At 56.2% G+C, this 26,558-nt stretch overlaps 1 protein-coding gene and 1 long non-coding RNA gene across 7 annotated transcripts in view; one reads left to right on the top strand and one right to left on the bottom strand.

Annotated features, from left to right (window-relative positions):
- Positions 1–25,319, top strand: part of SAP30BP (SAP30 binding protein) — a 39,539-nt gene extending 14,220 nt beyond the window's left edge. For 2 of the 6 annotated variants that reach the window (XM_051838410.3, XM_051838409.3), the window contains 8 exons: positions 9,862–9,904; positions 15,106–15,194; positions 19,232–19,323; positions 20,092–20,152; positions 20,563–20,614; positions 22,207–22,265; positions 23,454–23,538; positions 24,184–25,319. In XM_051838410.3, coding sequence (XP_051694370.1) covers positions 9,862–9,904; positions 15,106–15,194; positions 19,232–19,323; positions 20,092–20,152; positions 20,563–20,614; positions 22,207–22,265; positions 23,454–23,538; positions 24,184–24,365 — 663 coding nt within the window. In that variant the 3' untranslated portion in view covers positions 24,366–25,319. Of the gene's footprint in view, positions 1–9,861; positions 9,905–14,555; positions 14,609–15,105; positions 15,195–17,379; positions 18,718–19,191; positions 19,324–20,091; positions 20,153–20,562; positions 20,615–22,206; positions 22,266–23,453; positions 23,539–24,183 lie in introns of those variants that run through there. The other 4 variants (XR_016224073.1, XR_016224072.1, XM_089317937.1 and 1 more) reach the window with 3 other exon arrangements.
- Positions 723–17,045, bottom strand: LOC138846017 (uncharacterized). Its single transcript, XR_011383356.2, has 2 exons — positions 16,039–17,045; positions 723–15,295 (listed from the first exon to the last, which is right to left on the bottom strand). It is a non-coding gene; the product is annotated as an uncharacterized LOC138846017 (long non-coding RNA).
- Positions 25,320–26,558: the final 1,239 nt, after the last annotated feature.

Raw genomic sequence — 26,558 nt, 5'->3', positions numbered from 1 at the left:
GAATTGAAAAAAGATCTTGAGATTCACCAGCTTCTGTTCTGGTGATAGGCAGCGTCAGCAGCACACTTCCTCACGTCACTCCCCTTGCTCAGTTTTCTTCAGCTGTGTAGATGAAATCAATGTGGCATAGTAGCAAGACTCTGAATGAGTGTTACAGGTAGAATAAAACGCTGGGTGTACATTTCCCCCCCAACAGGCTCGTCTTGGACAGGAAGCACGCTGTATTCTCTGTCGGGTCACCCTTTGCAGCTCTGCTCCTTGGAAGTCCACGTGGTTGTTCACCCAGGCTGGGAGACCGGTGGCATGCGTTCCCTGTGTGGGCTCAGGACAGGGTGGCGGTGCACACGGATGGTGTGATTGGGACTTCGGGACCAGCCCTTGTTCAGGGTAACTCGGATGTGACTCACTGGGCCCTGTGGACTCCAGAGCCGTTTTCCCTAATCATAGCCAGAGGTGATAAGTCTGGCGGTGGCCCCTTTAAGTCAAAGATTTCACACCCACTTCACTCTGCGCCCTGTCTGGAGTCGTTCCTGGAAAGAGATCCTTCCTCCTTGCCCTTTGTTGACTTACCTGGTGGTTTAACCAATGGAATCACAGAAACCGTTGCTGCCTGCAGTGACTTCTTACCACCAAGAAGGTGAGAGGCAGTAAAACTGGGCTTGTGGTGCAAACTTGGGGTTGAATCCGACATCGGCTGCACTGGCCAAGCCACTTTGTTATACTTTTGTTTTTTTGTTTTGTTTTTTGTTTTGTTTTTGACAGGCAGAGTGGACAGTGAGAGAGACAGAGAGAAAGGTCTTCCTTTGCCATTGGTTCATCCTCCAACGGCCGCCGCGGCCAGCGCGCTGCGCTGATCCGAAGGCAGGAGCCAGATACTTCTCCTGGTCTCCCATGGGGTGCAGGGCCCAAGGACTTGGGCCATCCTCCACTGCACTCCCTGGCCACAGCAGAGAGCTGGCCTGGAAGAGGGGCAACCGGGACAGAATCCGGCGCCCCGTCCGGGACTAGAACCCGGTGTGCCAGCGCCGCTAGGCGGAGGATTAGCCTAGTGAGCCGTGGCGCCGGCCTCACTTTGTTATACTTCACTTCTGTTTACTTCTCCACAAAATGGAAATGTCTGTGTCCTGGGGTTTTTCTGAGACTGTAACAATATATATTCTTCATGCCCCAGGATCCTAATTCTAATCATGCAGGATAGAAGGGGGGAAACAGCATGACTCACTTAGCCTGAAAGGAAATGGCCCTTGGCCATTGCTGGTTTGTGAGCCACCCACTCTTTTTGCTGGAAACTGTGATGTGGCCTTTGAACTGTCAGAATGCCCAAGCCTGCCCAACGCTTGGCGCTTCCTGCTCTCCGCATGACTAATGGCCTTGAGGCTTGTCCTCAGCATCACTAGGGTGCCCTTGCAGAAATGGAAAGCAGGGAGTTTCCAGAAGCTCATGAGGTGTGCATGCCACCCCAGGCTGGCCTAGCAGTCTGCTGGGTGGCTGGGTGACCTGATGGGAGCAGCAGCAGGACACAGACAGCGCAGACCGTGGGAGTCACTCTGCCTCCGCTGTCCAGAGTGAAAGTCCAGACCGGGTGCTTTGTTCTGCCACCTTCCAGAGAAGGCCTCGCTGCCCCTTCAGCTGAGTGTGCAGGTAGAAACCTGACTGCTGGAAGTCGTGATCTCATGAAAAGAGGAAAAGCCGGCCATTATTCTCCTCTCACCCTCCTCTTGGCTCCACCGCATTGCCAGAGGGGCCTTCTCGGTTGTGCTCCCTTCAAGGAAACTGAAGCTGAGACTTGCAGAAGCCCCACCCCACCCTGTGGTTCTGCAGTGGAAAAGGAGCCTGCATGCCCCGTGCACCCTCCTGTCTGCCCTGCAAGCCCCAACACCGCTCCTTCCCTCCACGCCAGATGCCAGGGATTGCTCACTGAGGTGTGGCAGGGCCCCTCCTTCCCCTGCTGGGTTCATCTTTTTGAAATTATATGATGCAGAAAACGCCTGGCCTGGAGTATCCAGCACTTCCAGCCATGGGTCTGTGTTTTAATCTGTGCGCCTTGAAGTGCTGCCCTGTGGTTTCTGAGTCCTGTAGGATTTTGCTTGCTTCTAGTCCTAGCTTTGGAGTTGGGTGAATTATATCCTGGCCATGCCTTAAAGATACTGGCTTTCCTCTGTCTCTGTGGGTGACAAAGTCCCTGCTGCCAGTACAGAGGTGGTGGCCACATTTGCTCTTCCCTCCCCCTTTTGGCTTTCAGGCCTCGTGGGTGCACTTGCCAATGTAAACCATGTCAGGCAGAGAAACGCTTTTGTAATTTGGTGGCCGGGCAGAGTGGAGAGTCTCACCAGCTTCGCTTTGTCGCTCAGCCTCACAGGGCTGTCTGCCTCTTTGTCCTGTCTGTCCTAGCTCCCTCCACCCTCTAAACCACTCACAGCGTGGAGATCCATTTCTTGGAGGAAGCCTTGAGGGGAAAACAAACCCGCTGCCTGGGCTTGATCAGATCCTTGGTGTGAAGTGGCCTCTGGAGTCAGATGTGTCCTGCCCTGGCTGAGGATGAGAGGGAGGAGTGGAGAGGCCCCCTGTCCAGTCTTTCAAGGAACTGAGAGTCCCAAAGTGTCTTGAATCCAATGTAGATAGCACTTGGCATAGTCAGAAAACAAAAGGATGGTCCTGGCCCGAGGTGGGTGTTTCCACTCAGTGTGATTGATAGCAACAGAACCCTGTGACAGCACTGGAGCAGTGCAGAGCCACAGGGGCCTGGTTTTAACCACAGTTTTCAAATAGACGTTTCCATACCCCCTCCCTGTCTTTTCATCAGGCTGCAAGGCCGGTTCTAGCCTGGCTTCATTTGTCTTGGCAGACTCCTGTTTAACCCTGCCTCATAGGAACCTCTGAGCAAAGGAGCTCGCCTTCCCGGCCACGGCAGTTCCAGTGCATCCAAATAAGCCCCACCAGCTTCCTCCTATTTTTCTGATAAGTGGAGTGTTTCCATCCCCGGGCAGGCAGTATGCCCATGGCAGGGGTCCGTTTGTGGCCAACAGGATGCGACTGAAGGAAGTGTGCTGGTGATGGGCGCCCTCCGGGGGGAGGTGCTGGGGCGTGCAGTGTCGTTCCCACACAGCACCGGGTTCCAGCCCGACGCCAGGCTGCGAGTTGCTAGCAGCTCTCACTCCACACCCCCACTGCATCTGTCAAACCGGCTCTATTTTCTGGTACATGAAGGTGTTTTGATAAAAGTAATCTCCAAGTGCTGGTTTCTTGGCAGCGTGAGGTGACCGGCGCCCATCTCGGAAAACCTTGTTTGGGCTGTCACTTTGATACCCCCGTGAGGGTTCCCCAGGGACGCACACATAGCAGTTTCATGGGGCTGTTGTGAAAATTCATGAAGCATTTGGCATTTTAGTTCATAACTTTATTTCCAGGGTTTATCCCCAGTGCTTGGCTCAATGCCTGAAATATAATAAATGCTCTATAAATTATTTGGGGATAAATGAGTTAACTCCACAGTAATTGTTTTTGTCTTGAGATTTAGGAGCATTCAGCCCAGTAGTTTAGAAGATGCAGGATGATAGGCAAAGAATTTTTATTTTTTTTTTTTTTTTTTGACAGAGTGGACAGTGAAAGAGAGACAGAGAGAAAGGTCTTCCTTCCATTGATTCACCCCCCAAATGGCCGCTATGGCCAGCACTGCGCTGATCTGAAGCCAGGAGCCAGGTTTTTCCTCCTGGTCTTCCATGCGGGTGCAGGGCCCAAGCACTTGGGCCATCCTCCACTGCACTCCCGGGCCACAGCAGAGAGCTGGACTGGAAGAGGAGCAACCGGGATAGAATCTCGCGCCACAGGCGGAGGATTAGCCTGTTGAGCTAAAGCGCTGGCCAAGAATTGGGTTTTTTAAATAAATTTTTTAAAATTCGGTGTTGGTGACCTTGCTCCCTTTTCCTGGGCCTTGATCAGCCTTCTCTTGCAAGCCTAGCTCTGCTGTGAGCACCTTTTCTTCTTCTTCTTCTTCTTTTTTTTTTTTAGTAAAGATTTATTTATTTAAAAGGCAAAGATGGAGAGAAAGATTGGTTAGCTGACTGATTGATTTATCTTCCATGTACTGGGTTGCTCCACAAATGGCTGCAATGGCTAGGGCTGGGCCAGGCAGGAGCCAGGAGCTTCTTCCAGGTCTCCCATGTGGGTGCAGCAGCCCAAGGACTTGGGCCATCTTCTTCTGCTTTCCCAGGCACATTAGCAGGGAGCTGGATCAGAAGTGGAGCAGCCGGGACTTGAACCAGTGCCCGTATGGGATGCCAGCACTGCAGGCAGCAGCTTAACCTATGCCACAGTGCCAGCCCTGCACCTCTGCTATTTCTGACACTCCTGTGAATTCACACTCTGGATTTTACCGGGTTTGGACTTTAGAGGTTCGAACACTGAGCTGAAGGTAGCTATGAAACCCTAAAGTATTCTAAAGAAAACTGACACTAAGCGAGTAGGGGTCTGCATGTGTGAGATGAGTGACGCCTGCTGTGAGCCAGGCCCTGGCTGTCCTGGGTGATGCACAGCACGGCTGCTGAGTGTACAGGGCAGGCACTTTGCCCTCCTTGGCCGGGTGGGTGAGCGAAGGTGTGCACTCTGCACACAGCTCCCTAAACCAGTGTGGGGAGGGGACCGTCTCAGGGAGTTGGCATTGCAGAGGAGGGGGAGAGGCTGCAGTGGTCGGCAGGGAATCCTCTGCCTCCTGGGCTGCAGGGTTCCTTTAGTAGGTGAGTGCTTATCCAGTGAGAGCGGTTAGGGCTTTGTCACTACGAGGGCTGTCTGGTCTGGCCTCCCCAGCTGCCCTGACTCACCACGCAGGCTCCCACTGTCCAACCAAAAACGCTCAGTCTGTGGCCTGCTTGCCTCTGGCCTGCTCTGAGTGCCTCTTGCTCCCAGAACTTGGGAAAGAATGGGACAGTTAGATCTGGCAGAATCCAGATGACAGACACTGCCCTGTCTGCTGCTGGAACTGTGTGAGCTTTGCGGGGCTCGTTCCGGAAAGGAGAGGCAGAGTTGTTGAGTGTAAATGACCTCCGTCTGTTCAGCAGGGCCTGCTCCCCCTTGCTCGGGTGGGCTTCCCGGTTCCGTGGCAGCTCCTCCAGCGCCACGACTCCGTGTCGTTCTGCCTCACTTCTCCAGGCAGCCTCACCGGCAGCTGGGCTGTTGTGTTCTCCGCGGGGGAACCACGTTCCAACTTTTGTAATTCCCACTGACGTGCCACGTGACTGCAGCAGTCTTACACAGTGTGGTCATGACTGACTAAGAAATCAAAAGGGCAGGTTCACATCGCTGCTCCCTGGGGATGGCCGCCAGCCTGCCGTGGTCACCTGGTGCTCTGGCTGTTGGAACTCCAGTCTCTGGTGAAGGCTGGGGAGGGGAGGTGCAGACAGAAGAGGAGTCCTTGTCTCAGAGTTTGGTTTCTGTGACCAGCTCAGTCTGTGAAGCAGTCTCTCCTGTCTTCCCACTTGGCTTGGCTTGGAAAGCTATGGATTTTTCCCCCTTGGGTCTTAATTGAACTTAAACTAGGTAGCTAAGAGGTTTACCCACTTTCTCCTAGGAAGCTGTGGTCAGTTCTTTCCTTTCCTTTCCCAGGTGAGACTCTGTGTCTTGGTCTTGTCCATGAACCAGGTAAACCTTGGGATGTGTGCCTCTGTGGGCCTGTCTGCAGGCTGCTGGTTGAGGCAGGCAGTCTGGTAACTAGATCTCCAGGCTGGGTTCTTTACTTTGACTTATCTCCACCTGGAAGTCAGAAGATGGACTCACGCAGGTCAAGAAAGGTTTTCCCATCGGTGAAAATCTGGCCTTGGGGGAAGAAAAGAAGACTGGTTTCTTGTTGCTTTTAGTTTGTGTCCTCATAAGCGGGTCTGTCCCCTCCCTGTCTCGGTGCAGGCACAGGACGGGTCACACCTGTCTCCATCTGCTTGGTGCTGCCATTTGAAATACTGCGTCACGTGTCTTTTCTGACATCATAGCTGGGTTCATTTTCATACTGAATTCCTAGTGTGTGAGGCCTTACTGGCAGGAGAATGTGTCTCTGGGTCTTTTTTTTTTTTTTTTTTTTTTTTTTTTAAGATTTATTTATTTGAAGGCAAAGTTACACCAAAGCGGAGAGAGAGGTCTTCTGTCTGCTGGTTCATTTCCCAAATGGCCACAACAGCTGGAGATGGGCTGATACAATCCGAAGCCAGGAGCCTCCTCTGGATTTACCATGCAGGTGCAGGGCCCCAAGGACTTGGGCCATCTTCTACTGCTTTCCCAGGCCATAGCAGAGAGCTGGATGGGAAGTGGAGCAGCCAGGACTCAAACTGGTGCCCTTATGGGATGCCAGCACTGCAGACAGCAGCTTTACCCACTATGCCATAATGCAAGACCCGTCTCTGGGTCTTTTTTTTTTTTTTTTTTTTTAACTTTATTTGAAAGTCAGAGTTACACAGAGAGGAGAGGCAGAGAGAGAGAGGTCTTCCATCTGCTGGTTCACTCCCCAGTTGGCCACAATGGCTGGAGCTACGCCAATTCAAAGCCAGGAGCCAGGAGCTTTTCTTGGGTCTCCCATGTGAGTGCAGGGGCCCAAGGACTTGGGCCATCTTCTACTGCTTTCCCAGGCCACAGCAGAGAAGCGGAGGATGCCAGCACTTCAGGCCAGGGCGTTAACTCACTGCGCCACCTCACCGGCCCCCTGTCTCTGGGTCTTGTGACTGCCCCTACCCGTCCTGATCTCCTGTTGCCCGTGGAGGTCATTATGGAGTGATGTCATTGTCATTACGTTGGAGTAGAAGCTGCTTTCTTTGAATAAAGCTTCCTTCGAAGGTCATTGCAGGGTAAATGGTTGTAAAAGCATCTTTGGGGTGTTCGTCACCATCCTCGACAGTCTCCCCTTCCTTCTGAGTTTTTCTGTTTGTTATTCTGGGACCATCTCCATTTGAGGAGCGGGCAGTGCTGCGGCTCCGGCACTTTCCTTCCTGTGCTCAGGGCGGGGCGGGAGCTCAGCTTCAGAGTCCATAAGAGCCTGGGTCGCTGTCTTCGGGGTCCGTAAGAGCCTGGGTCGTTGTCTTCAGTAGCAGCTCAGGGCAGCGATGCAGATGCCCAGAGGCTCCACAAGCTCACAGCCCAGTTTACTGGTCCCAGGGTAAGTGAATTCCAGTCTTGAACATGACAGGATGTGGCCAGGAGGATGCACACAGATCCCTCCTGTCTGATTCTCCAGGGTCTTCCAAGCTCCAAGGGTGCCTATGACAATGGGGAACCTGAACCAACAGCCCCCAGCATCTTCCTGGGAGAACCTTAGTGCAGGAGACTGGCCTCTTGCTGAGGCTCACAGCTGTCTGTGTCTTCCAAGCTGGGCCTTCACCACACAATCAGGGCTGGCGTTGTGGCGTAGTGGGTTAAGCTGTCTACAATGCCGACATCCCATCTGCGCACTGCTTCATGTCCCAGCTGCTCCACTTCCAATCCAGCTCCCCTCTGATGCACCTGGGAAAGCAGAGGACAATGACTCAAGTCCCTGGGCCTCTGCATCCAAGTGGAAGACCCGGCTGAAGCAGCTGGCTTCAGCTTGGCTCAGCCCTGGCCAGTGCAGCCATTTAGGAAGTGAACTAGCAGGTGGATGATCGATCGATCGATTGATATCTCTCTCTCTCCCTCCCTCCCCCTCCCCCCTTTTCAAATAAATAAATCTTTAACAAATGATAATAATCTCCTGGCACTTGGAGTGGGGGCACCATCTACTGGTCAGCACTTTGGAGTCTGAAGTTTGAAGGCCTGCGGAGCTGGACTTGGCTGTGAGGAGCTGAGTGGGCTGATTCTGGATGTGAGGGTCAGGATTAAGGAAAAGTCCCAGGGCCTTGGGCGCAGGGTGCTCTCTGGGAATACCCACACTTTTCTTCTTTTGTACTAAGATAGAAAAGCAGACACTAGTCAGCAAATTGAAAACTACCAGGTTTTGTTATTTGAGAGGTAAAGTTACAGACAGAAAGATATTTTCCAACTTCTGGTTCATTCCCCAGGTGTCTTCAATGGCCGGAGCTGGGCCATTGACCCAGAGCTAGGAGCTTCTGGGTCTCCCACATGGGTGCAGGGTCCTCTGCTTTCCCAGGTACATTAGCAGGGAGCTAGATTGGAAGTGGAGCAGCCGGGACTCAAATGGCGGCCATATGGGATGCTGGCACTGCAAGTGGCAGCTTTACCCACTACGCCACAGTGCCAGCCCTAAGGTGACCAACTTCTGACCCTGGGGTAGACTCCCGTGTGGCCCTCGAGTCCCCTCCTGGACTCTGCATTTCTGCCCTTGAAAGATGCGCTGGAATAGCGCAGGACCTTGGAAAAGAGGAGCTCGCAGTCAGTCTCCCCCTGGCCTGGCCATGAGCAGGCAGCTGGCTGGAGCCGGGTAAGGAGCAGATAGGACATGCCCATCTTTCCCACAGTTAGTACCCAGCAAGGTGTCCCCTGGAGGGAGAATTTCAGGGAATTTATAGCCCCACGTTCTTTGACTGTCACAAAGGGATTGTTGTTGGTTCCCTAAGAGACTGGCACCCTGGCGAGCAGTTGATTTATGATTCCAGCCTGAACTCAACATGGCAGTCCTCCAGGCCCCTCCCACTCCTCTCTACCCAGCCCATCCAGCCTCCTCTTTGCCCACCTGATTGGCAGCAAGGCAGAGTCCAGAAGAGATGAGCTGCTAGGCAGCCTGGCCTGGACATTGTGCCCCCCAAGTTCAGTGAATAGCTGTGGTGTCCAGAAGAATGAGAGTTTTACCAGGAAGGACTTTCAGGGAGGGAGGCCAGGAACCGCTAGCCTCCACTTGGTCCTCACACCTTCACTTGGGAGACGTGTTGTGGTGTAGCCTTTATTCTTGAGGGGGGGGGGGGTGCACAGAGGTCTGTGGCTGTTCCTTGTCAAGTCTTGTTGTGGAGTTGGCACTGTCTTCTCCCTCCCTAACCAGACGGAAAGAAATGAGACCCAGCAACTCACCCTAGCCTCGCTTCTGCGATGTGATCGTTAGCGTGTAGCCTGGCACTCGCTGGTCTGCCTGGGTTGGAGCGGTGAGCAGCGCAGCTGTGTGCTTGCCAGGTCACGTGTGGACAGCGGGGGCAAGGGAAGGCCTTCCTCCCTGCTGTGCTGCAGCTTAGAGCGTGGCCCTGGACCATGGCCTCGCAGCGTTGATCTGGCTTCAGTGAGACATTTACTTTGAAGCAATGAAATACAGGAGCCGTGTGATGCAGTCTCAGCTCTTGGGTTTTTGTAGGTGTGTAGAGCTGGCGGTTGTACACGGAGGGTGAGAGGAAGTTTTTCTCTGCAGAGAGCAATGCCAGTGTAAAGAGAACTGTTAAGGTGTGCTTCATGCTGGCTCGGGGTTCTGCAAGCTGCCCCTTTCCCCTCATGATCAAGTTTCCCTTTTCTGCTTAAATTAAAAGTAGGAAAAACTCTCAGGAGCAACTAATCTTTTGTTTTTCAGTCTCAGGTGTTATAAATAGTCCCCTCCCCAGCACCCACCATTGAGCTGGTGGTGCCTGGGGCCGCGGCAGCTCCAGAGACTGCGGCCGCTGGGCCTGAGCGCGGCACTGTGTTCTAGCACGCTTCCTCAGACCCAGAGCGAGCGTGGACAGAGGGCAGGTGGCAGAGGTAGCCGGAACAGGCTTGCCGGCGCACGTTCTCAGCATTCTGGGTGCTGGTCCCTGCTGGAGCCCGTGGAGCAGCTGAGGGGGCTGGGAGACTGAGCTGCCGGAGGCCCCGCAACGTCCCCGGCTGTCCTTTCACCCTTTCTCCTGCCTTAGTGATCCCGTGTGTCTCAGCGAGGAAAGCAGTGGTGGCTCAAGGACCCAGGTCTGACCTCCTCGTGTTTCTGCTTCTCTTGTGTAGGATAATGCAGACGTAGAGAAGCGAGACCCCCAGGAACTCGTTGGTAAGTACCCGGTGGGAGCTGCTCCGGGGGGCTTGTTGATCCTTCGTACTCCCCCTCGGGCCCTGCCGCTCTTCTTAGGGCGACTGGGTGAGACCGCCAGGGAACAATTCTTCTTTCAAAGTGGTATTCATGGTGTGCTGTGTTGTGCTTCGTGTGGTTGCCAGCACCGTCAGGAGGGAATTCGGGGCCCCATTTAGCTGGGACCTCATCGCAGCCTTTGTTTCCCCTTGTGCCCTGTCTTGTGTTTGTGCCCCCTCCTCCTCCACTGGCATATTCACGGTGCTCAGGGAGTCGGCATGTGGCCTCTGCTGGCACTTTGCTCTGTCCCCAGGCGGGCACATGCCTCACAGCCCTGGTGTCTGGGGCCCTTTGTGACTAGGGAGGAGCAAGGCCATTTCTGGAAAAAAGCCCACGTCATCCAAGTCCTGTGCCAACTCCAGCCTCTTAATCCTTTCAGAAAGCCCCTCAGCTCCTTTAGTTTGACTGTGGCCTTTGTAATGGCCCTGAAAGCCTGACCCAGGGACGTTCCCTGGTGTCCGAGTCCAGACCTCGCAGCAGGGTTGACCGCGCTCACCCCCGCGGCCATTACCCGCGCTCTCTGCCTGTTCCCTGATCTCAGAGCGAGTTACTGCTCTGCAGCTGTGGCCCGCAGAGCCCACCCTGTGGTTCCCGTCAGGTGACAGGGACGCGGCCTGGAGATGTCCCTCCAGAGGTCACTCTTCCAGGGACGGGAGGTCGGGCCCATTTTGTTTTTCCCTAACTGAAAGAGCTAGAACTTGTTCGTTCCTTTTGTCTTCTGAGGAAGACGTGGGTAGGAATGTGAGTCTCTGAGCAGCCCCGACTCCTAGCGCGGTTCTGCCCTGATCCCTAGGTTGTCCAGTGGATGGAGTTTGGCTCCTTCAAGTCGTGTAAACGCCAGGATTTCCTTAAAACCTTGAGTATACACTTTAGAAAACACCGTAGGGCGGACCATGCCGAGAAACTGCAAGGCTGGGGGTCAGAGGGCAACTCTCCATGGAGCTCGGAGCTCGCGCTCGCAAGCAGCGTTGGGAGAGTGCTGGAATGTGTGTGGGCGGTGGCCGACTCAGCCCCCAGCTTCTTCCACAGCCAACTTGGCACTCTCGTCTCCACGTCCCTCTGAAGTAGCTCTGTTGGAGTAGGATTTACACAGAGCCAGATGTGCCAGTGTGGAGTGTACCGCTTGAGTTTTGATCGACTGAATGGTCGTGTGGGCCACACGATGGTCATAATACACGACACTTCCATCCCTCCAGAATGTTCCCTCGCACCCCTCCCTCTGCCTCAGGTGGTAGGGATCTACTGTCTTGACCATAGCTTTGCCTTGTGAAGAATTCCGTGTAATCAAAATCTTTCAGCCTTGGCACTGTTGACACTTTGGGCTGGGTCATTCTGCCATGGGAACCATCCTGTGCATTGTAGGCGGTGTAGTCCGTCCTGTGTCTGCCCACTAGTGCTGGAAGCCCGCTCTCCCTCCCCCAAAGGTGACGATAAAAATGTCTCCAAACTTCTCCAGGTGTCCTCTAAGAGGGGCCCCGCCCCACAGAGTGGGGAACCACTCGTACAAATGCAGTAGTTCTGGGGGGGCCTCTCGCTCAGCTTGACGCCTGTGAGATGCTCCTTATTAAACATGTCCATTGTTTCTTTTTGTTGCTAAGTGATGTTTCATTTTTTTACCCAGGAAGGACACAAATACATCTTTTTTTTTTTTTTTTTTTAAGATTTTATTTATGGGGGCCGGTGCTGTGACGTGGCGGGTAAAGCCGCTGCCTGCAGTTCCAGCATCCATATGGGTGCCTATTCGAGTCCTGGCTGCTCCACTTCCGATCCAGCTCTCTGCTGTAGCCTGAGAAAGCAGTGGAGGATGGCCAAGTCCTTGGGCCCCTGCGTCTGCGTGGGAGACCTGGAGGAAGCTCCTGGCTCCTGGCATCGGATTGGTGCAGCTCCGGCCTTTACGGCCAATTAGGGAGTGAACCAACAGATGGGAGATTTCTCTCTCTGCCTCTCCATCTCTCTCTATGTAACTCTGACTTTCAACTAAATAAATCTTTTAAACAAAAAAAGATTTTGTTTATGTATTTGAGAGGTAGAGTTACAGACAGTGAGAGGGAGAGACAGAAAGGTCTTCCAGGCCTGCGCCGCGGCTCACTTAGCTAATCCTCTGCCTGCAGTGCTGGCACCCCGAGTTCTAGTCCAGGTTAGGGCGCCAGATTCTGTCCCACTTGCTCCTCTTCCAGCCCAGCTCTCTGCTGTGGCCCAGGAAGGCAGTGGAGGATGACCCAAGTGCTTGGGCCCTGCACCCACATGGGAGACCAGGAGGAGGCACCTGGCTCCTGCCTTCAAATCCGCGCAGCGCACCGGCCATGGCAGCCGTTTCAGGGGTGAACCAACGGAAAGGAAGTCCTTTTTCTCTCTCTCTCTCATTAACTCTGCCTGTCAAAAAAAAAAAAAAAAAAGAAAGAGAGGAAGGAGGGAGGGAGGGAGGAAAGGAAAGGAAAAGGAAGGGAAAGAAAGGAAAGGAGGTCTTCCATCCACTGGTTGACTCCCTAAATGGCCGCAATGGCTGGAGCTGGGCTGATCTGAAACCAGGAGCTTTCTCTGGGTCTCCCACGTGGGTGCAGGGGCCCAAGGACTTGGGCCATCTTCCGTTGCTTTCCCGGGCCACAGCAGAGAGCTGGATTGGAAGTGGAGCAGCCGGAATTCGAACTGGCACCCATATGGGATGCCAGCACTGCAGGTGGCAGCTTTACTCACTACACCACAGCGCTGGCCCCATTTGACTTTCAAATAAATAAATAAACCTTAAAAAAAAATGGCGAAGCAGACTAGCCTGACACTCCAACATGGGATGCAAGCATCCCCAGCGATAGCATAGCCCACTGCTCCACAATGTCTGTCCCACAGGTGGATCTTCAAGTTTGAATACCCAGCGATTCTCATTGAGGAATAACTAGTTAGGACACAGCTGCCTGGCTGCCATGGGAAGTGTTTCCGTATGTGTGGACCCCCTGCCTTTCAAAGAGCAAGCCAGCGAGGAGGAAAGCCAACCCGTAGACATCGGTCTCCAGTAGTGGAGCTCCTACAGGGCTGAGCGTGGCACCCTGTCCCTGCCTTCCAGGATGCCTGGAACAGTGGCACTGGTGGGGTAGTCCCGTTGGGTTCCTCATGTCACCTGTGCGCTGGAGACACCCCATGGTCGTTTGCTTTCAGCCACCTCACAGCATCCCGCAGGCATCCAGAGGACCGGCTTGCTCCCTCTGCTCACCCTCTGCCACCCATAAGCCCATCTGGCTGGCTGCTCCTACACAGATTCCTCCTGGCAGCTGTGGACACTGGCTGTTTCCCGACCGACATGCACGGGGTGACTCGTGCTGTCAGTGGGCTTCTCAGCTGCTGGATGCACTGCCTCCTAGACGGCCCCCCAGACCCAGGCAGCAGCCAGTGACCCGCAGCACTGCCCAAGCGTCTGGCTCCGTCACACAACATGGTTGCTTGGGAAGAGGGTTTAGAGATCTGACTGCAGCCAGGTAGTGGGCTGATGTCTTCCACACTAGCTCACTCCAGAGCGAATCACTTAAAGCTTGCTCCTGAAGCCTGTGTGAAGCTTTTATTAGTTTTTCTGAGTGTCCCTTTGTTTGACAGTTACTTCTTAGGAATTATCTTGTTTCTAGCCAGTTCAAGAGGGGTTTCCCTCCTCTCACCGTCCCGTGTGCTGTCAGAACCCCAGAAGTGTGGCTAGTTGCTGTGACAACAGTATCACAGCCTGTTTTTCCAAAAGGCCTTCCTGACAAATGCCAGAGGGCATGTGTCTCATCACACATCCGCTTCGTCCCTCCTTGCTTTGGTTACTAATGCTCACAAAATGGAAGGCCCAGCTCTCCCTTGCCGACGCCGCGTTCACCCAGCCTCTGCAGCCCACGGGAGCTCAGGCCTTGAACTCCCAGCATTGCGGGACTGGGCGGAGGAGGAAGTCAGGCTGAGCAGGGTGTCACCCTGGCTTGAGGAGTTCGGGGTCAGAAGTACAGTGCTGGGCAAAGAGCAGCGCTCAGTCCGCAAGTGGAAGTACCCCTGGCCGCGCTGACAGCGGAGTCCACAGCAGGACCCGCCTGTGAGCCGTGTGCCACTCAGTCTGTCCTCTGTTCTTGGGACGCATTCCGTGAGAATCCACTGACGACAGTGAAAATCGTGCAGCTGCGACTCTGCTCTGGACTTGACCCCTGGCCTCAGCGCGGCTCAGTGTGCGCAGGCTGGGACCGCAGCAGCTCAGCTGGCGAGATCTGGGAGCCTCGTCCCCAGCACTGCGCAGCCTGTGTTCTTTACAGCAGAGATCAGTGTACCTTATCTGCTAAGAAAACATTAACCCAGCTTCAGGAGCGAGTGGGGAAGGCTGTGCTCGGCCAGCCCAGAGCTTCCACATAGCAGGTCCCCTGAAAGCACTTGCTGTGTATCGGTGGGGGCTTGTTCATTCTTCCCTCCGTCCTGCCCCACCGCGCCCTGCCTGCTGCTGGCTCACTGTGAGGTCCTTTTCATGAGAGAATGTTTTCAAGAGCACAGTCCTACAACAAACAGCGCATTGTCTGAGTGATCCAGGCAGGGTGGCCGGAGGCTGGGGAGGAGGAGGCTGAGGCAGTGGCGAGGCTGAGGGAGCTGCCCCTGGGAATCGGGCCTGTTGTTCCCAGGAATGAGGTGGGCCAACAGGGGTTGGTTGGTTTCTTTTTTAAAGACCGTAAGCTAATAACATCAGATGAATGTTTGTCCTGTACAGGTCGTTTTGGATGCTTTGGGACCCAAACCTGGGGGACTCTGAGCTCTGATCCCCTGTAGTCTGGGTGGATCAGGCACCTTCTCACTCCGGCCCCACCCCCAGCTGGTTGGCAAACATTCACAGCGCATGCTGGGGCCTGTTCTTTCCCTAAAAGTTAGCCGCTGTGACTTGGTAGTGTGTGTTCTCTACATTGGTGCGCTGTGCCTCATGTCTGTTTCCCCAGCTTGGCACACGCTGGCTCTTCCTGGTCATTCAGCCTTGGCTCCAGGGGACCCTTCCTCGAGAGATCGCACCTGCACGGTGTTTGCATCGCATTTACTCCTCCCTGAAAACGTTTCATGTGGTCGCTTTTTATTTTTCGTGTCTGTGGCCGTCCTCACCTCTTCCTACAGAATTGTCCCCTCTGTTCTCTCCACAGCTTCCTTTTCTGAAAGGGTCCGGAACATGTCGCCTGATGAGATCAAGATCCCACCAGAACCCCCTGGCCGATGCTCAAATCACTTACAAGTAAGCACAAGGCCCGGCCGCCGGGGCCCATGAGGCTGGGTTAGGTGTCTGATTCGGTCTTCGAACCTGAAGAGCCCGTGGCAGGGAAGGGGACTGAGGTTCTGTAAGAAACATCCGTATGAGAAGGGGACCATAGTCCTGCTTACTCCTCCTTAGCCTGTGTCAGGCTTGCGCGCCCACTGTGCTACCTCTCCCTGCAGGTCACCCTGCCCTAGTGGCCCTGCCCCCTGCTGGCCCTCCATGAAGTCCTAAGCCTGGGCAGAGAAAAACATACATGTCCTGCAGCCCCGCTGACCAGTGGGAACTCCTCAGGAGGAGCTTTGCTGAGGAACTGGGACCATCTAACTTCAGAAGCGTTTATGTGCATAAAATTCCTACCCTCGTATTCCGTCAGGGCTGATTCTGCAATCTCTCGCCTGACAAAACTCGTGCAGACCCGACCTGAGATTTTAGAGCTGTTAGTGCAGTTACTGCCTGGCGGGCGGTCCTGGGGGGAGCTGGGGTTCCCCCTCCCCGCCCCCCTGTCAGTGGGGCCTCCGACTACAATAAGGCAGATGCCCAAGACTGCACACCTGCAGCACCTGGTCCCCCTGCCCGTGGGTGACAAGGCCGGGGGAGGACCAGAGTCAGGCTGGAAGCCCATACAGATTCTCCTCCTTTTCCAGAAGTCCTCTCCCTTTGCTGACTTGTCTGTCCCCCGCCACCTCCCAGAGACGTGTCACCCTCCGTGCTAGACAGCAGGCTCGGGCCACCTGCCCAGGCGGAGGCACCCAGCCGCTCAGCCTGAGTTCAGACTGTACCTTGTCATGGTAGAAACTACGGTATCTGAGGTGGCAGGACTGACCTGATGGCCCGGGAGACAGAGCCGAGCCACGTGTAGAACATGGGGCTCCTTCCGTTGCCCTGGAGGAGGCAGCATTGAGGAAAGCCGTTGTCGCCCTTGGCTTTTCCTCCCTGTAATTAACTGCACTGCAAACCCCTCCCTGCAGCTCAGACTTCCGGAGGCCAGTCCGGGCAGAGTCGGCCTCTCCTGGTCTTTCCCAAAGGTGTCATGTGGCACCCCAGCCCCGCCCACCTTCCCTTGCAGGTGACGCGTACTGCCCCCCACACCGTGTTTTCTTTTCTTTTTTAAAGATGTGTCGGTTTGTTTGAAAGGCAGAGTTGCAGAGAGAGGGAGTGACCGAGAAGATCTGTTCCCCATTCCACTCCCTAAATGGCCCCAGTGGTCAGAACTGAGCTGACCCAAAGCCAGAAGCCAAGAGTTTCCTCCAGTTCTCCCACCTGGGTGCAGGAGTCTAAGGGCTTGAGCCATCTTCCACTGCTTTACCAGACCATTAGCAGGGAGCTGGGTTGGAAATGGAGCAGCTGGGACTCGAACCAGTGCCCATATGGGATGCCTTCTCCACAAGCGGTGACTTTTCCTGCTAAGCCACAGCACTGACCCCTACCCCTGTATTTAAACTGCCCCAGGAGGTCGGCTGCAGATAGATTTTTTTTTTTTTTTAAGATTTATTTATTGGGGCCGGTGCTGCAGCTCACGAGGCTAATCCTCCGCCTTGCGGCGCCAGCACACCAGGTTCTAGTCCCGGTCAGGGCGCCGGATTCTGTCCCGATTGCCCCTCTTCCAGGCCAGCTCTCTGCTGTGGCCCGGGAAGGCAGTGGAGGATGGCCCAAGTGCTTGGGCCCTGCACCCCATGGGAGACCAGGAGAAGTACCTGGCTCCTGCCATCGGATCAGTGCGGTGCACCAGCCGCGGCGGCCATTGGAGGGTGAACCAACGGCAAAGGAAGACCTTTTTCTCTGTCTCTTTCTCTCTCACTATCCACTCTGCCTGTCAAAAAAAAAAAAAAAAAAAGATTTATTTATTGGGGCCAGTGCTGTGGCGCAGTGGGTTAAAGCCCTGGCCTGAAGCACTGGCATCCATATAGGTGCCAGTTCTAGTCCTGGCTGCTCCTCTTCCAATCCAGCTCTCTGCTGTGGCCTGGAAAAGCAGTAGAAGATTGCCCAAATCCTTGGGCCCCTGTACCTGCATGGGAGACCCAAAAGAAGCTCCTGGCTCCTGACTTCAGATTGGCTCAGCTCCAGCCATTGCAGCCATTTGAAGAGTGAACCATTGGATGGAAGACCTCTTTGTTTCTACCTCTCTCTGTAACTCTGTCTTTCAAATAAAAATAAATCTGTTTTATTTTTTTTTATTTTTATTTTTTTATTTTTTTTTATTTTTTATTTTTTTGACAGGCAGAGTGGACAGTGAGAGAGAGAGACAGAGAGAAAGGTCTTCCTTTTGCTGTTGGTTCACCCTCCAATGGCCGCCACGGCCGGCGTGCCGCGGCCGGCGCACCGCGCTGATCCGATGGCAGGAGCCAGGAGCCAGGTGCTTCTCCTGGTCTCCCATGGGGTGCAGGGCCCAAGCACCTGGGCCATCCTCCACTGCACTCCCTGGCCACAGCAGAGAGCTGGCCTGGAAGAGGGGCAACCGGGACAGAATCCGGCGGCCCAACCGGGATTAGAACCCGGTGTGCCGGCGCCGCTAGGCGGAGGATTAGCCTAGTGAGCCGCGGTGCCGGCCAAAAATAAATCTTAAAAAATTTATTTCTTTATTTGAAAGAGTTACACAGAGAGAGGAGAGGGAGAGAGAGAGGTCCTCCATCCACTGGTTCACTCCCCAATTGGACAAAATGGCCAGAGCAGGGCCAATCAGGAGCCAGGAGCCTCTTTCCAGGGCTCCCACACCATTCAGGGGCCCAAGGACTTGGGCCATCCTCCATTACTTTCCCAAGCCATAGCAGAGAGCTGGATTGGAAGTGGAGCAGCCGGGACTTGAACTGGCTCCCATATGGAGTGCCGGCAGCAGGCGGCATCTTTACCTGCTACGCCCCAGCACCAGCCCCTGCAGATAGTGCAATGCCCGCCTTCCTGGGTAGTGGCACTGTTTCCTCAGGGTTGGGCCTCTTCACTGGCCCTAAGCAGCACAGGCATCGTCTCAGCTGGGCAGCACCTTCCTAGGGACACTCGGGTCACTGGCCAGAGGTGGGCCTGGATCCGGGCCGGGTGTGATTCTCCTTACCCTTGAAAGTCCAGGCCTTGCTCCTGGAGGAGGAGTCCGAAGATGAGGGGTAACCCTCGATAAACTGGCTGGAACCAGCCATTTGTGAGCCAACCTGAAAAACTCTCCTGCCTGCACCCAGAAGGACGGAGTCCCTCCCAGGAGCCTGTGACTCACAGCTCGGGGGCTTCCCCTCGTGCTGAGAACCAGCCTGTGTCCCTGCACGTCCGCTCTGGCGCCTCGGACTGTTCAGGCGATGCAGGAGCTGATGAAGCGGCTGGCGATCGGTTGTCATCTCCTCCGTGGCCTCCCTGCCTCAGTCTTTACTCACCCTCTGTTACTCATCCGAAGGGAGACGCCGCAGACAGACTGGCCTGGGCTCTTCTGACTTGGGTCAGCTCTGTCCAGGCAGAGGCTGGGTGGAGAAGGAATGTGCTCCTCACAGCACTCGAGACTAAAGACTGGGACTGGGAGTAGGTGGGTGTCGCTCCCCGTCTTCGTGGAGGAACGACACAGGACCCTGCGCTGTTCTTTTGTCTACTCGGCCCTCCCTGGGTTTGCTGCTGGTTCTTCCCGGGTTGGCTACCGTCCCTTCCACCTCCGTGGAAGGGCGGTTCCCCCTGGCCACTTTCCCCACTTCCGCGGGGGAGCGGCACACCGCCGGCCGGCTCTCTCGGGGGCTGCACAGGTGTTCCTTCAGATAGATGTTCCTCATGCATGTTGTCTCTCTCCTCCTTTATAGTCCTCTTCCACCAATCCCAACTCTGCTACCCACACGCCGAGTACGCTGCTCTCCTCCAATCAGGAGCAGGTCCTACAGTTTATTGGCTGAACTGGAGGCAGCTGTGTAGAAGCTGTTTCTCCCTTCTCAGCGCCATATTGTGGGAGAGCAGATGCATAGAATAAGTCTTAATTCCAGTAACTTAGTCTAGTCCGAGTTGCTCCCCACAGGTGGGCTTCTGTCACATGCTCTTCTGCTCCTCTTCCACAGGACAAGATCCAGAAGCTGTATGAGCGAAAGATAAAAGAGGGAATGGATATGAACTACATTATCCAACGGAAGAAAGAATTCCGGAACCCTAGGTCAGTTTCCCCTGAGCTCGTGGGGCTGGGTCATTGCTGCTGGAGGAGAGCCGGGGCCAGCCCCAGGGAGGTAGTGCGGATAGACTCAGCTGAGGTCTCACCTGAGCTCAGACTCCCCCAGACTCAGACCCAGCAGGCCGTCCCAGCCCCACTGGGGGCTGCTGTGTCGGGTCCAGCCTCCACCCAGAAACCAGTGTGTGAGCTGAGAGCCCAGGGTGCTGGGCTGGAGTGGGGGCGGCGGGATGGCTTCTTGGCCTGCTCCGTTCCTGCCACACATGACCTCACGAGTCCCAGTGTCCTCTAGTCTAGGATGAGGAAGTTGGGCCCGATGACCAGTCTCTGGGTTCTTCTCCCAGCTCTGGAAAGTTGGCTTTGCACGCAGATGAGAGGGTCCGGGACAGAGCTAGCTGTATGTGGCTCTCACTCTGCAGCCCTTGAACAAGTGACACCTGGATTGAGCACGTGAGTGGCAGCGGGGACCTTGTGTGGTCCTGAGTGGCAGGCCTGACCTAGCCTTGCATACTGAGGGTCGGAGACGCCCAGATAAGACGGAGCCGTTTCACCTGACCCTGTGCTCATCCTAGCCCCCAGCCAGCAGCTCCACTTCACAGGCAGGTGCAGGCCGGAAGTAGCAGGACCAGGCCTCCCGCTGGGAAGTTGGAACAGCTGAACAGGGTCTAGAGGTCAGAGAGGTTTCCACTCCGCCCGGGGAGTCGGCAGGGACATGGGACAAGTGCCTGCTCAGTGCCTGTTTTGTTCTCCTTGCAGCATCTATGAGAAGCTGATTCAGTTCTGTGCCATAGACGAGCTCGGCACCAACTACCCAAAGGTGGGTCCAGTGCACAGGCTGAGGGTGGGGGGGTTCCCTGGACCCTGGGCCGGCTCCACTGGAGTTGCACAGGAAGGTCAGTGGCACAGCAGTTCTGGTTGGATGGAAGAGGCTCCATCTCGCTCTTGTTCCTTTTCTGAAGCAGTCCAGTGAGAGACACCAGTTACAGATCTGGCCGCGAAGCTCTGAATATGTAGGGCCCAGGTGTGGGCTCACTGCTCCTGCAGATCAGCTGGGGGGTGCTGAGCGGTGCATCTACCCCGGAGCTGGAGGCCCGGGGTCGCAGTTGAACCCTCGTGCTGTGACAGGAAGGCGCTCCAGGCCAGGAAGGTCTATGGAAAGACTCAAGGGAAAGGGGCTTGTCACCTGACACTGCCAGTTGATCGTGGCTTTGACCTTTTCTTTCTCAGGATATGTTCGACCCCCATGGCTGGTCTGAGGACTCCTACTATGAGGCATTAGGTAACCTGCCTTCCATCTACCCACCTGCCTATCTGTCCAGCCAGGCAGTCACCCAGGCCACACGCATTCCTGAGTCTCCTCTATGTCAGAGGGCCTCCAAGGGGCATCCAAAGGCAGCACCTTCACAGTCTCATGAGACGGGCCCCCATCCCTGACTCACAAGGCTGTCATACAGCGAAGGAGACAGATGGCTGAGCCAGTAATCCCCGCACTGACGAGGCTTACGATGGGGGAGCTGGGACAAGCAGGGATGCCTGACCTGCTGCAGGGGTTGGAGGGCTCGTGGAGGAAGTGGTGTTCACGCTGAGCTTGGAAAAGTGCAGGGGCCGGGCAGGCGTGGGCAGGATACCAGGCACAGTGGTGTCTTGAGGGCCCGTTAGGCAGAACTGGGAAGAATTGAAGAGGCTGCAGGCCCTTGAGCCGCAGGTCTATTTTTTTTTTTATTGAAAGGCAGTGTGTCCTCCAGTGCCCAGAGGCTGCTCCAAGGACTAGGAATGGGCTGCAGGAGGAGTCTTCTGTGATTCCTTTTTTTTTTAAGATTTATTAATTTATTTGTAAGTCGGAGTTACACAGAGAGTGAGAGAGAGAGGTCCTCCATCTGCTGGTTCATTCCCCAATTGGCTGCAATGGCTGGAGCTGTGCCGATCCGAAGCCAGGAGCCAGGAATTTCTTCTGGGTCTCCCATGTGGGTACAGGAGCCCAAGGACTTGGGCCATCCTCTACTGCTTGCCCAGGCCATAACAGAGCCAAATCGGAAGTGGAGCAGCCAGGACCTGAACTGGCGCCCATATGGGATGCTGGCACTGCAGGCAGCGGCTTTACCTACTACGCCATAGCACCGGCCCTGTCTGTGATACCTTTTAAAGATTTATTTATTTGAAAGGCAGAGTTACAGAGAGGCAGAGAGAGAAGTCTTCCATCTGCTGGTTCACTCTCCAAATGGCCACAACAGCTGGAGCTGGGCCAATCTGAAACCGGGAGCCAAGAGCTTCTTCCAGGTCTCCCACGCAGGTGCAGAGGCCCAAGGACTTGGGCCATCTTCTACTGCTTTCCAAGGCCATAGCAGAGAGCTAGATCAGAAGTGGAGCAGCCTGGACTCGAACCGGCGCCCATTTGGGATGCCAGCACTGTAGGTGCGGCTTTACCCACTACACCACAGTGCTGGCCCCTAAACCGTAGATCTTAGCAGTCCATGGACCAGATCCTGGCCTGTAGAACTGATTTGTTTGGCCCACACTCATTGTGTCTTGTTCCACTGAATTCATTTCCAACACTTTACCTAAAAATTTATAATTCCAGTTTCTTGGCCAGTGGGATTGTACTCCCCTTTGGGCCTGCATTCCCAGGGAGGACTGGTCAGCCAGAGGTCAGTAGTAGGTGACCCTTCTAGGTGGGCCTCAAGCCCTTGAGTTTAAGGCCCCTGCTCCACACCAGCTTAGTGTTAGCACTTCATCTGGCTTAGTGCAAAAGGACGCTAAGCCCACAAGGGTCTTCAGTTCACTGAACAGGGCGGTGGGGCAGAGTGGGCTGGGCCCCTTTAGCCAAGAGCTGCTCCTGGGCTGCCTCAGTCACAGCCTGTCTTCTCTCCCTAGCCAAGGCCCAGAAGATCGAAATGGACAAATTGGAAAAGGCCAAGAAGGAGAGAACCAAAGTAAGTGGTGACAGGCATGCTGGGTGGGAGGGCTTGGAGTGCACACAGCTGCTGGCTAAGCCCAGGATGCCTGCCCACTCTCACCACACAGGAAGGCTCTGAGCAGCCTCGGCCACGCCTGCTGCACTGGGCGGGTGCTGGCAGCCCAGCCCCTGTGGCTCAGCCTGCACACACCCCTCCTGCCACTCTGCTCTTGTCCTGCTGCCTGCTGCATTTGTCCTCTCTCACCTCCCTCCCGTCTTCTCCCCCCACCCCTCACAGCTCAGAGTCCTGTGGCTTTGTCTCAGATTGGCAGTGCCCTCTTGACCTGACTGGAGGGAAGTTTCCTTCTGAGAGTGCAGGGCCCCAGCTTGCTGCAGTCTGTGTGTTTCTTGGCCTCCAGGACTGACCGTGGCTTGCCTGGGTGCTTTCCTGTAGGTCACCAGTCTGATGGCCAGGTGACCCCTCACTTAGGGTCCTGGGTACCGCTTCTTCCCCACCAATGGGTCCCTTGGGCAGCATAAGTTTGGCTGTGAAACCAAAATGTTCTCTGGACACTATATTCTCTGTCACATCTCCAAGAGATAAGTGCTGGGCACCAGGACACAGCCTCTCCCGCCTGTGGTTTGGCCTGACCCTCCTCCCAGCAGCTGCAGCCCCGGGGCACCCCCGACTGCAGGGCCTGGGCTGGCTGGCAGACCTCTCGGAGGCTCTGGTTGCAGGGAGGACTGTGGCGCTAGCGCAGAGGATGACTGGGCTTCTCCGTCGTAGCTGTGCTGCGTCTCCTCCTGTCTCTTTCCCGCTCCTTCTGAACCCCAGGCTTAGTGCAGGGACGTGTCTGCAGCACCAGGGGACAGGGGCGTCCTTGCCCTGTGCAGGCAGGCACCACCTCCTGGGCATAAGGAGGAGGGGGCCGGGCTAGAGGGTGAGGGGCATGTGAGGGGCAGCTGTGGCCGGGAGTGCCAGGCCTGTGTGTGCCAAAACCTGGTGCTGCCGGGAGGGGTACAAGTCTGGAAAGCTGTTTTAGGAGTGGTGAAAAGTCCCTTTGGGCCTTCCTAAGCATTTCTCCCGCCCCTAGATGGTCACACAGAGTTGATTTTCAATGCTTCCTTTGTTTGGTGCCAAGCGCCTGTCCCTGGGGCAGATGGGTGGCGTGAGGAAGTGGGTTCCCAGCTTTGCAGGGGTCTCACTGTCTTCTCTCCCTGCCAGATTGAGTTTGTGACGGGCACCAAGAAAGGCACCACGACCAACGCCACGGCCACCACCACCACCGCCGCCAGCACGGCTGTCGCAGGTACGAGGCAGTCTGTCCCAGCTCCGGCTGCTCTGCTTCCCGGCCAGACCCAGACGGAGCAAGGGCTGTCTGGCTCGTCTGGCAGGCAGACACCTGCAGATCCGGGCCACAGTTGGGCCTGCTGTCTGTGCTTTTTTTTTTTTTTTTTTTTTTTTTTTTTAGATTTATTTATTGAAAGGCAGAGTTACAGAGAGAGAAAAATCTTCCATCCAGTGGTTTACTCCTCAAATGGACCACACGGCCAGAGCTGGGCCAGTTTGAAGCCAGGAACAAAAAACTTCATCCGGGTCTCCCACGTGGGTGGCAGGGACCCAAGCACTTGGGTCGTCTTTCACTGGTTTCCTAGGCACATTAGCAGGGAGCAGGATTGGAAATGGAGCAGCTGGGACTCGAACCGGTGCCCATGTGGGATGCCGGCATCCCAGGCAGTGGTTTTACCTGCTGGGCCGCAGCACAGGCCCCTGCTGTGATGTCCTCTAAGCCCCAAGTGTGAGAAGCGGCCTTGGAGCCCGGGTCGAGCCCCATCTGTGCTGCCCCTCGGCTGTCTGGCCAGGCTCACTCATCTGTCCCCCGCCCCCGGCCTGCGGGAAGGAGGGTGGTGCTTTCTGAGCCAGCTCGAGCGTGACCGCCTTGCCTTGTTTCCAGATGCCCAGAAGAGAAAGAGCAAGTGGGACTCCGCCATCCCCGTGACGACCATAGCTCAGCCCACCATCCTCACCACCACGGCCACCCTGCCAGCCGTCGTCACGGTCACCACCAGCGCCAGCGGCTCCAAGACCACTGTCATCTCTGCTGTGGGCACCATTGTGAAGAAGGCAAAGCAGTGACCAGGGGCCACTCTGGAGCCGGGACTTACTGAACTGTGCCCCCAGTGGCCGCTGCCCGCTGGAGGGCGCCACACTGTACATTGCGAATCCTAGAGCCTGCTCCCAGGGACCGTGAGAGGGCCTGTGCGAGGCTCTCGGCCAAGGAGGGGGCGCTGTGGCCAGTGTGTCTACATACCACGTGGGGTCTGCCGCCTATTAAAGCGCCACATTCGCGGCCTGGCCTTTCCTGCAGGCTGCTACGTGTGGAAGCCCAAGCGCCCCTGCGCCTCCTCAGTGGGGGTCACTGCCTCGGGTTGACGGTGGGGTGACAGAAGCCTGTGGCACTGCTGAGCACAGCCAGGAAGTCACCCTGGTTCTCCACGCCTGCCTCGTGGTGTGGCAGGTGGGAGCCCAGGAGGGGCCGAGGCCCCGTGTGCCCCCACCTGCCGCTCGGACCCGACCCCAGCAGGGTCTCAGGGGAGGTGCAGCCGAGCGCTCCCCAGACTGCTTCTTGACATCGGGCTCTGGAAGTCAGCCAGGTACCACACGCCTGGAGTGAGACCCCCGGCTGCGCAGAGGGAGGCGACGGCACCTGGTGCCCAGGCAGCTCGGCCGGCAGGGTCTGCACGCAGCGGAGATGAATCACCTCCTGGCCGGGCTGGCGGCGGTGTTGTTTGTGTGAGAGCTGCCCCAGGGAGGGCCGGCCACCCCGCCCTTCCTCTGTTGTTATCTCTGCCCCGCAGCGCTGGGCAGCACCAGTGGACACTGGGCTCCTCTGGGGCTCAACGGCCGCCCCCGGCCACGAGTCTGGGAAAGACTGCTTCCCTTCCTCCGGCGGAAGGGCCGGGTGTCAGAGGAGGAAGCCGGGCTGCGTCCGTGGAGCAGGTGGAGGAGCTGCCCGGTGCTGTTGTGTGGCCTGAGGAGTGTGGCGACCTCTGCCCTGAGGGCCCCAAAATAAAAACCGAGTCACAAGTGCCCCTTCTCCGCCTGGTGGTGACTCTGCAGTCCCAGGACAGCTGCTGCCCACTGCTGTCCCCGGTGGCCGGGGCTCTGTAGATCGCAGCCGGGAAGCGGACGGAGGTGTGGCGTGTGCTGCACACGTCTGCTGGCCAGTCCAGTTTCTGTTGCAGGCCCAGGGGAGGAGCTGGCCAGGGCCGTGGGGAGTTGACCACACAGCCGAGGCCGGCCCCGGTCGGTGCGCTCTGTGAGGATGGACGGGACCTAGAGTCGGGCGGTCCCGAGCTGGGAGCGCTGTCACTCCCTGTGGGAAACGCGAGTTGGCTGCAGGCCCTTTGGTCCCTCTGAACACCCGCAGTGTGAAATGGCGCCACACCGGATTCCCCGGCTGCTGAGGGTGCAATTTCCACCCAGAATGCCCTCCCTCACGTCCCCCACTCCCAGGGCCCCTACCCCCTCTGGGTGGTTCCAGTCTGGGTGATGGCTTCGTGATCCACGCAGGCCCGCAGCTGCGCTCTGTCACTTCCCCAGTCCTGACCTGTTACACTGCCTGCATTCCCGGTCTCCCCTTAGACGGCAGACCACCCCACCCTGCCACACACTCCCCATCCATGGGAGAGTCCAGACGGCTGTGCACAGGCGGCCACCAGCTCTGCCACCTCCCTACCTGTCAGGGCTTCAGCTGCCCTCACCAGCACGGCCCTGCTCCATCCACACCTTGGCACAGGGCCCCTTCGTGCAGACTGACCCCCTGCCCACCGCCCTGGCAGTTAGGGTGCTGCCTCTGCTGCTGGCGCTCCTGCCTCAGGGCTGACACGTCCCTGCCCTGTCACCGTGGCCTGCATAGCAGCACTGAGACAGCTGGTGTCTCCTAGTTGGGAGCAGAGACCAAGCCTTAAACAGCGCTGTGCCCCCAGGTAGCTGGCGTGAGATGAGCACCTGGTGATTGGGCAGACAGCGGAGTTGCTCTGTGTTCCCTCTGCTGCTGTCACCGCACTGAGTTCCAGACCCTCAGGCCCACGCTCACCGCATGCCTCGACTGGCTGGGTGGTGCACTGGCCGCCCTTAAGCCTCAGCAGTGGGTACTGGGGCGAGCAGGGGAGGTCTCTGATTCTAATTTCTACATGTTTGGAATCTATGATAGATTTTTTTAAGGGTTATTGGACCATAAAAGAGTACAAGGAAGGACTCTGTGGACAGGTTGGGAGTGATCCTCAGTAGAGATTAGATGAAAGCCAGAGTGTGGGACGTGCCTTG

The sequence above is a fragment of the Oryctolagus cuniculus genome, chromosome 17, assembly GCF_051225735.1.
Source record: "Oryctolagus cuniculus isolate XC-2025 breed Fujian yellow rabbit chromosome 17, ASM5122573v1, whole genome shotgun sequence".
Taxonomy (NCBI): Eukaryota; Metazoa; Chordata; class Mammalia; order Lagomorpha; family Leporidae; genus Oryctolagus; species Oryctolagus cuniculus.
This window is presented reverse-complemented; position numbering and strand designations above follow the sequence as displayed.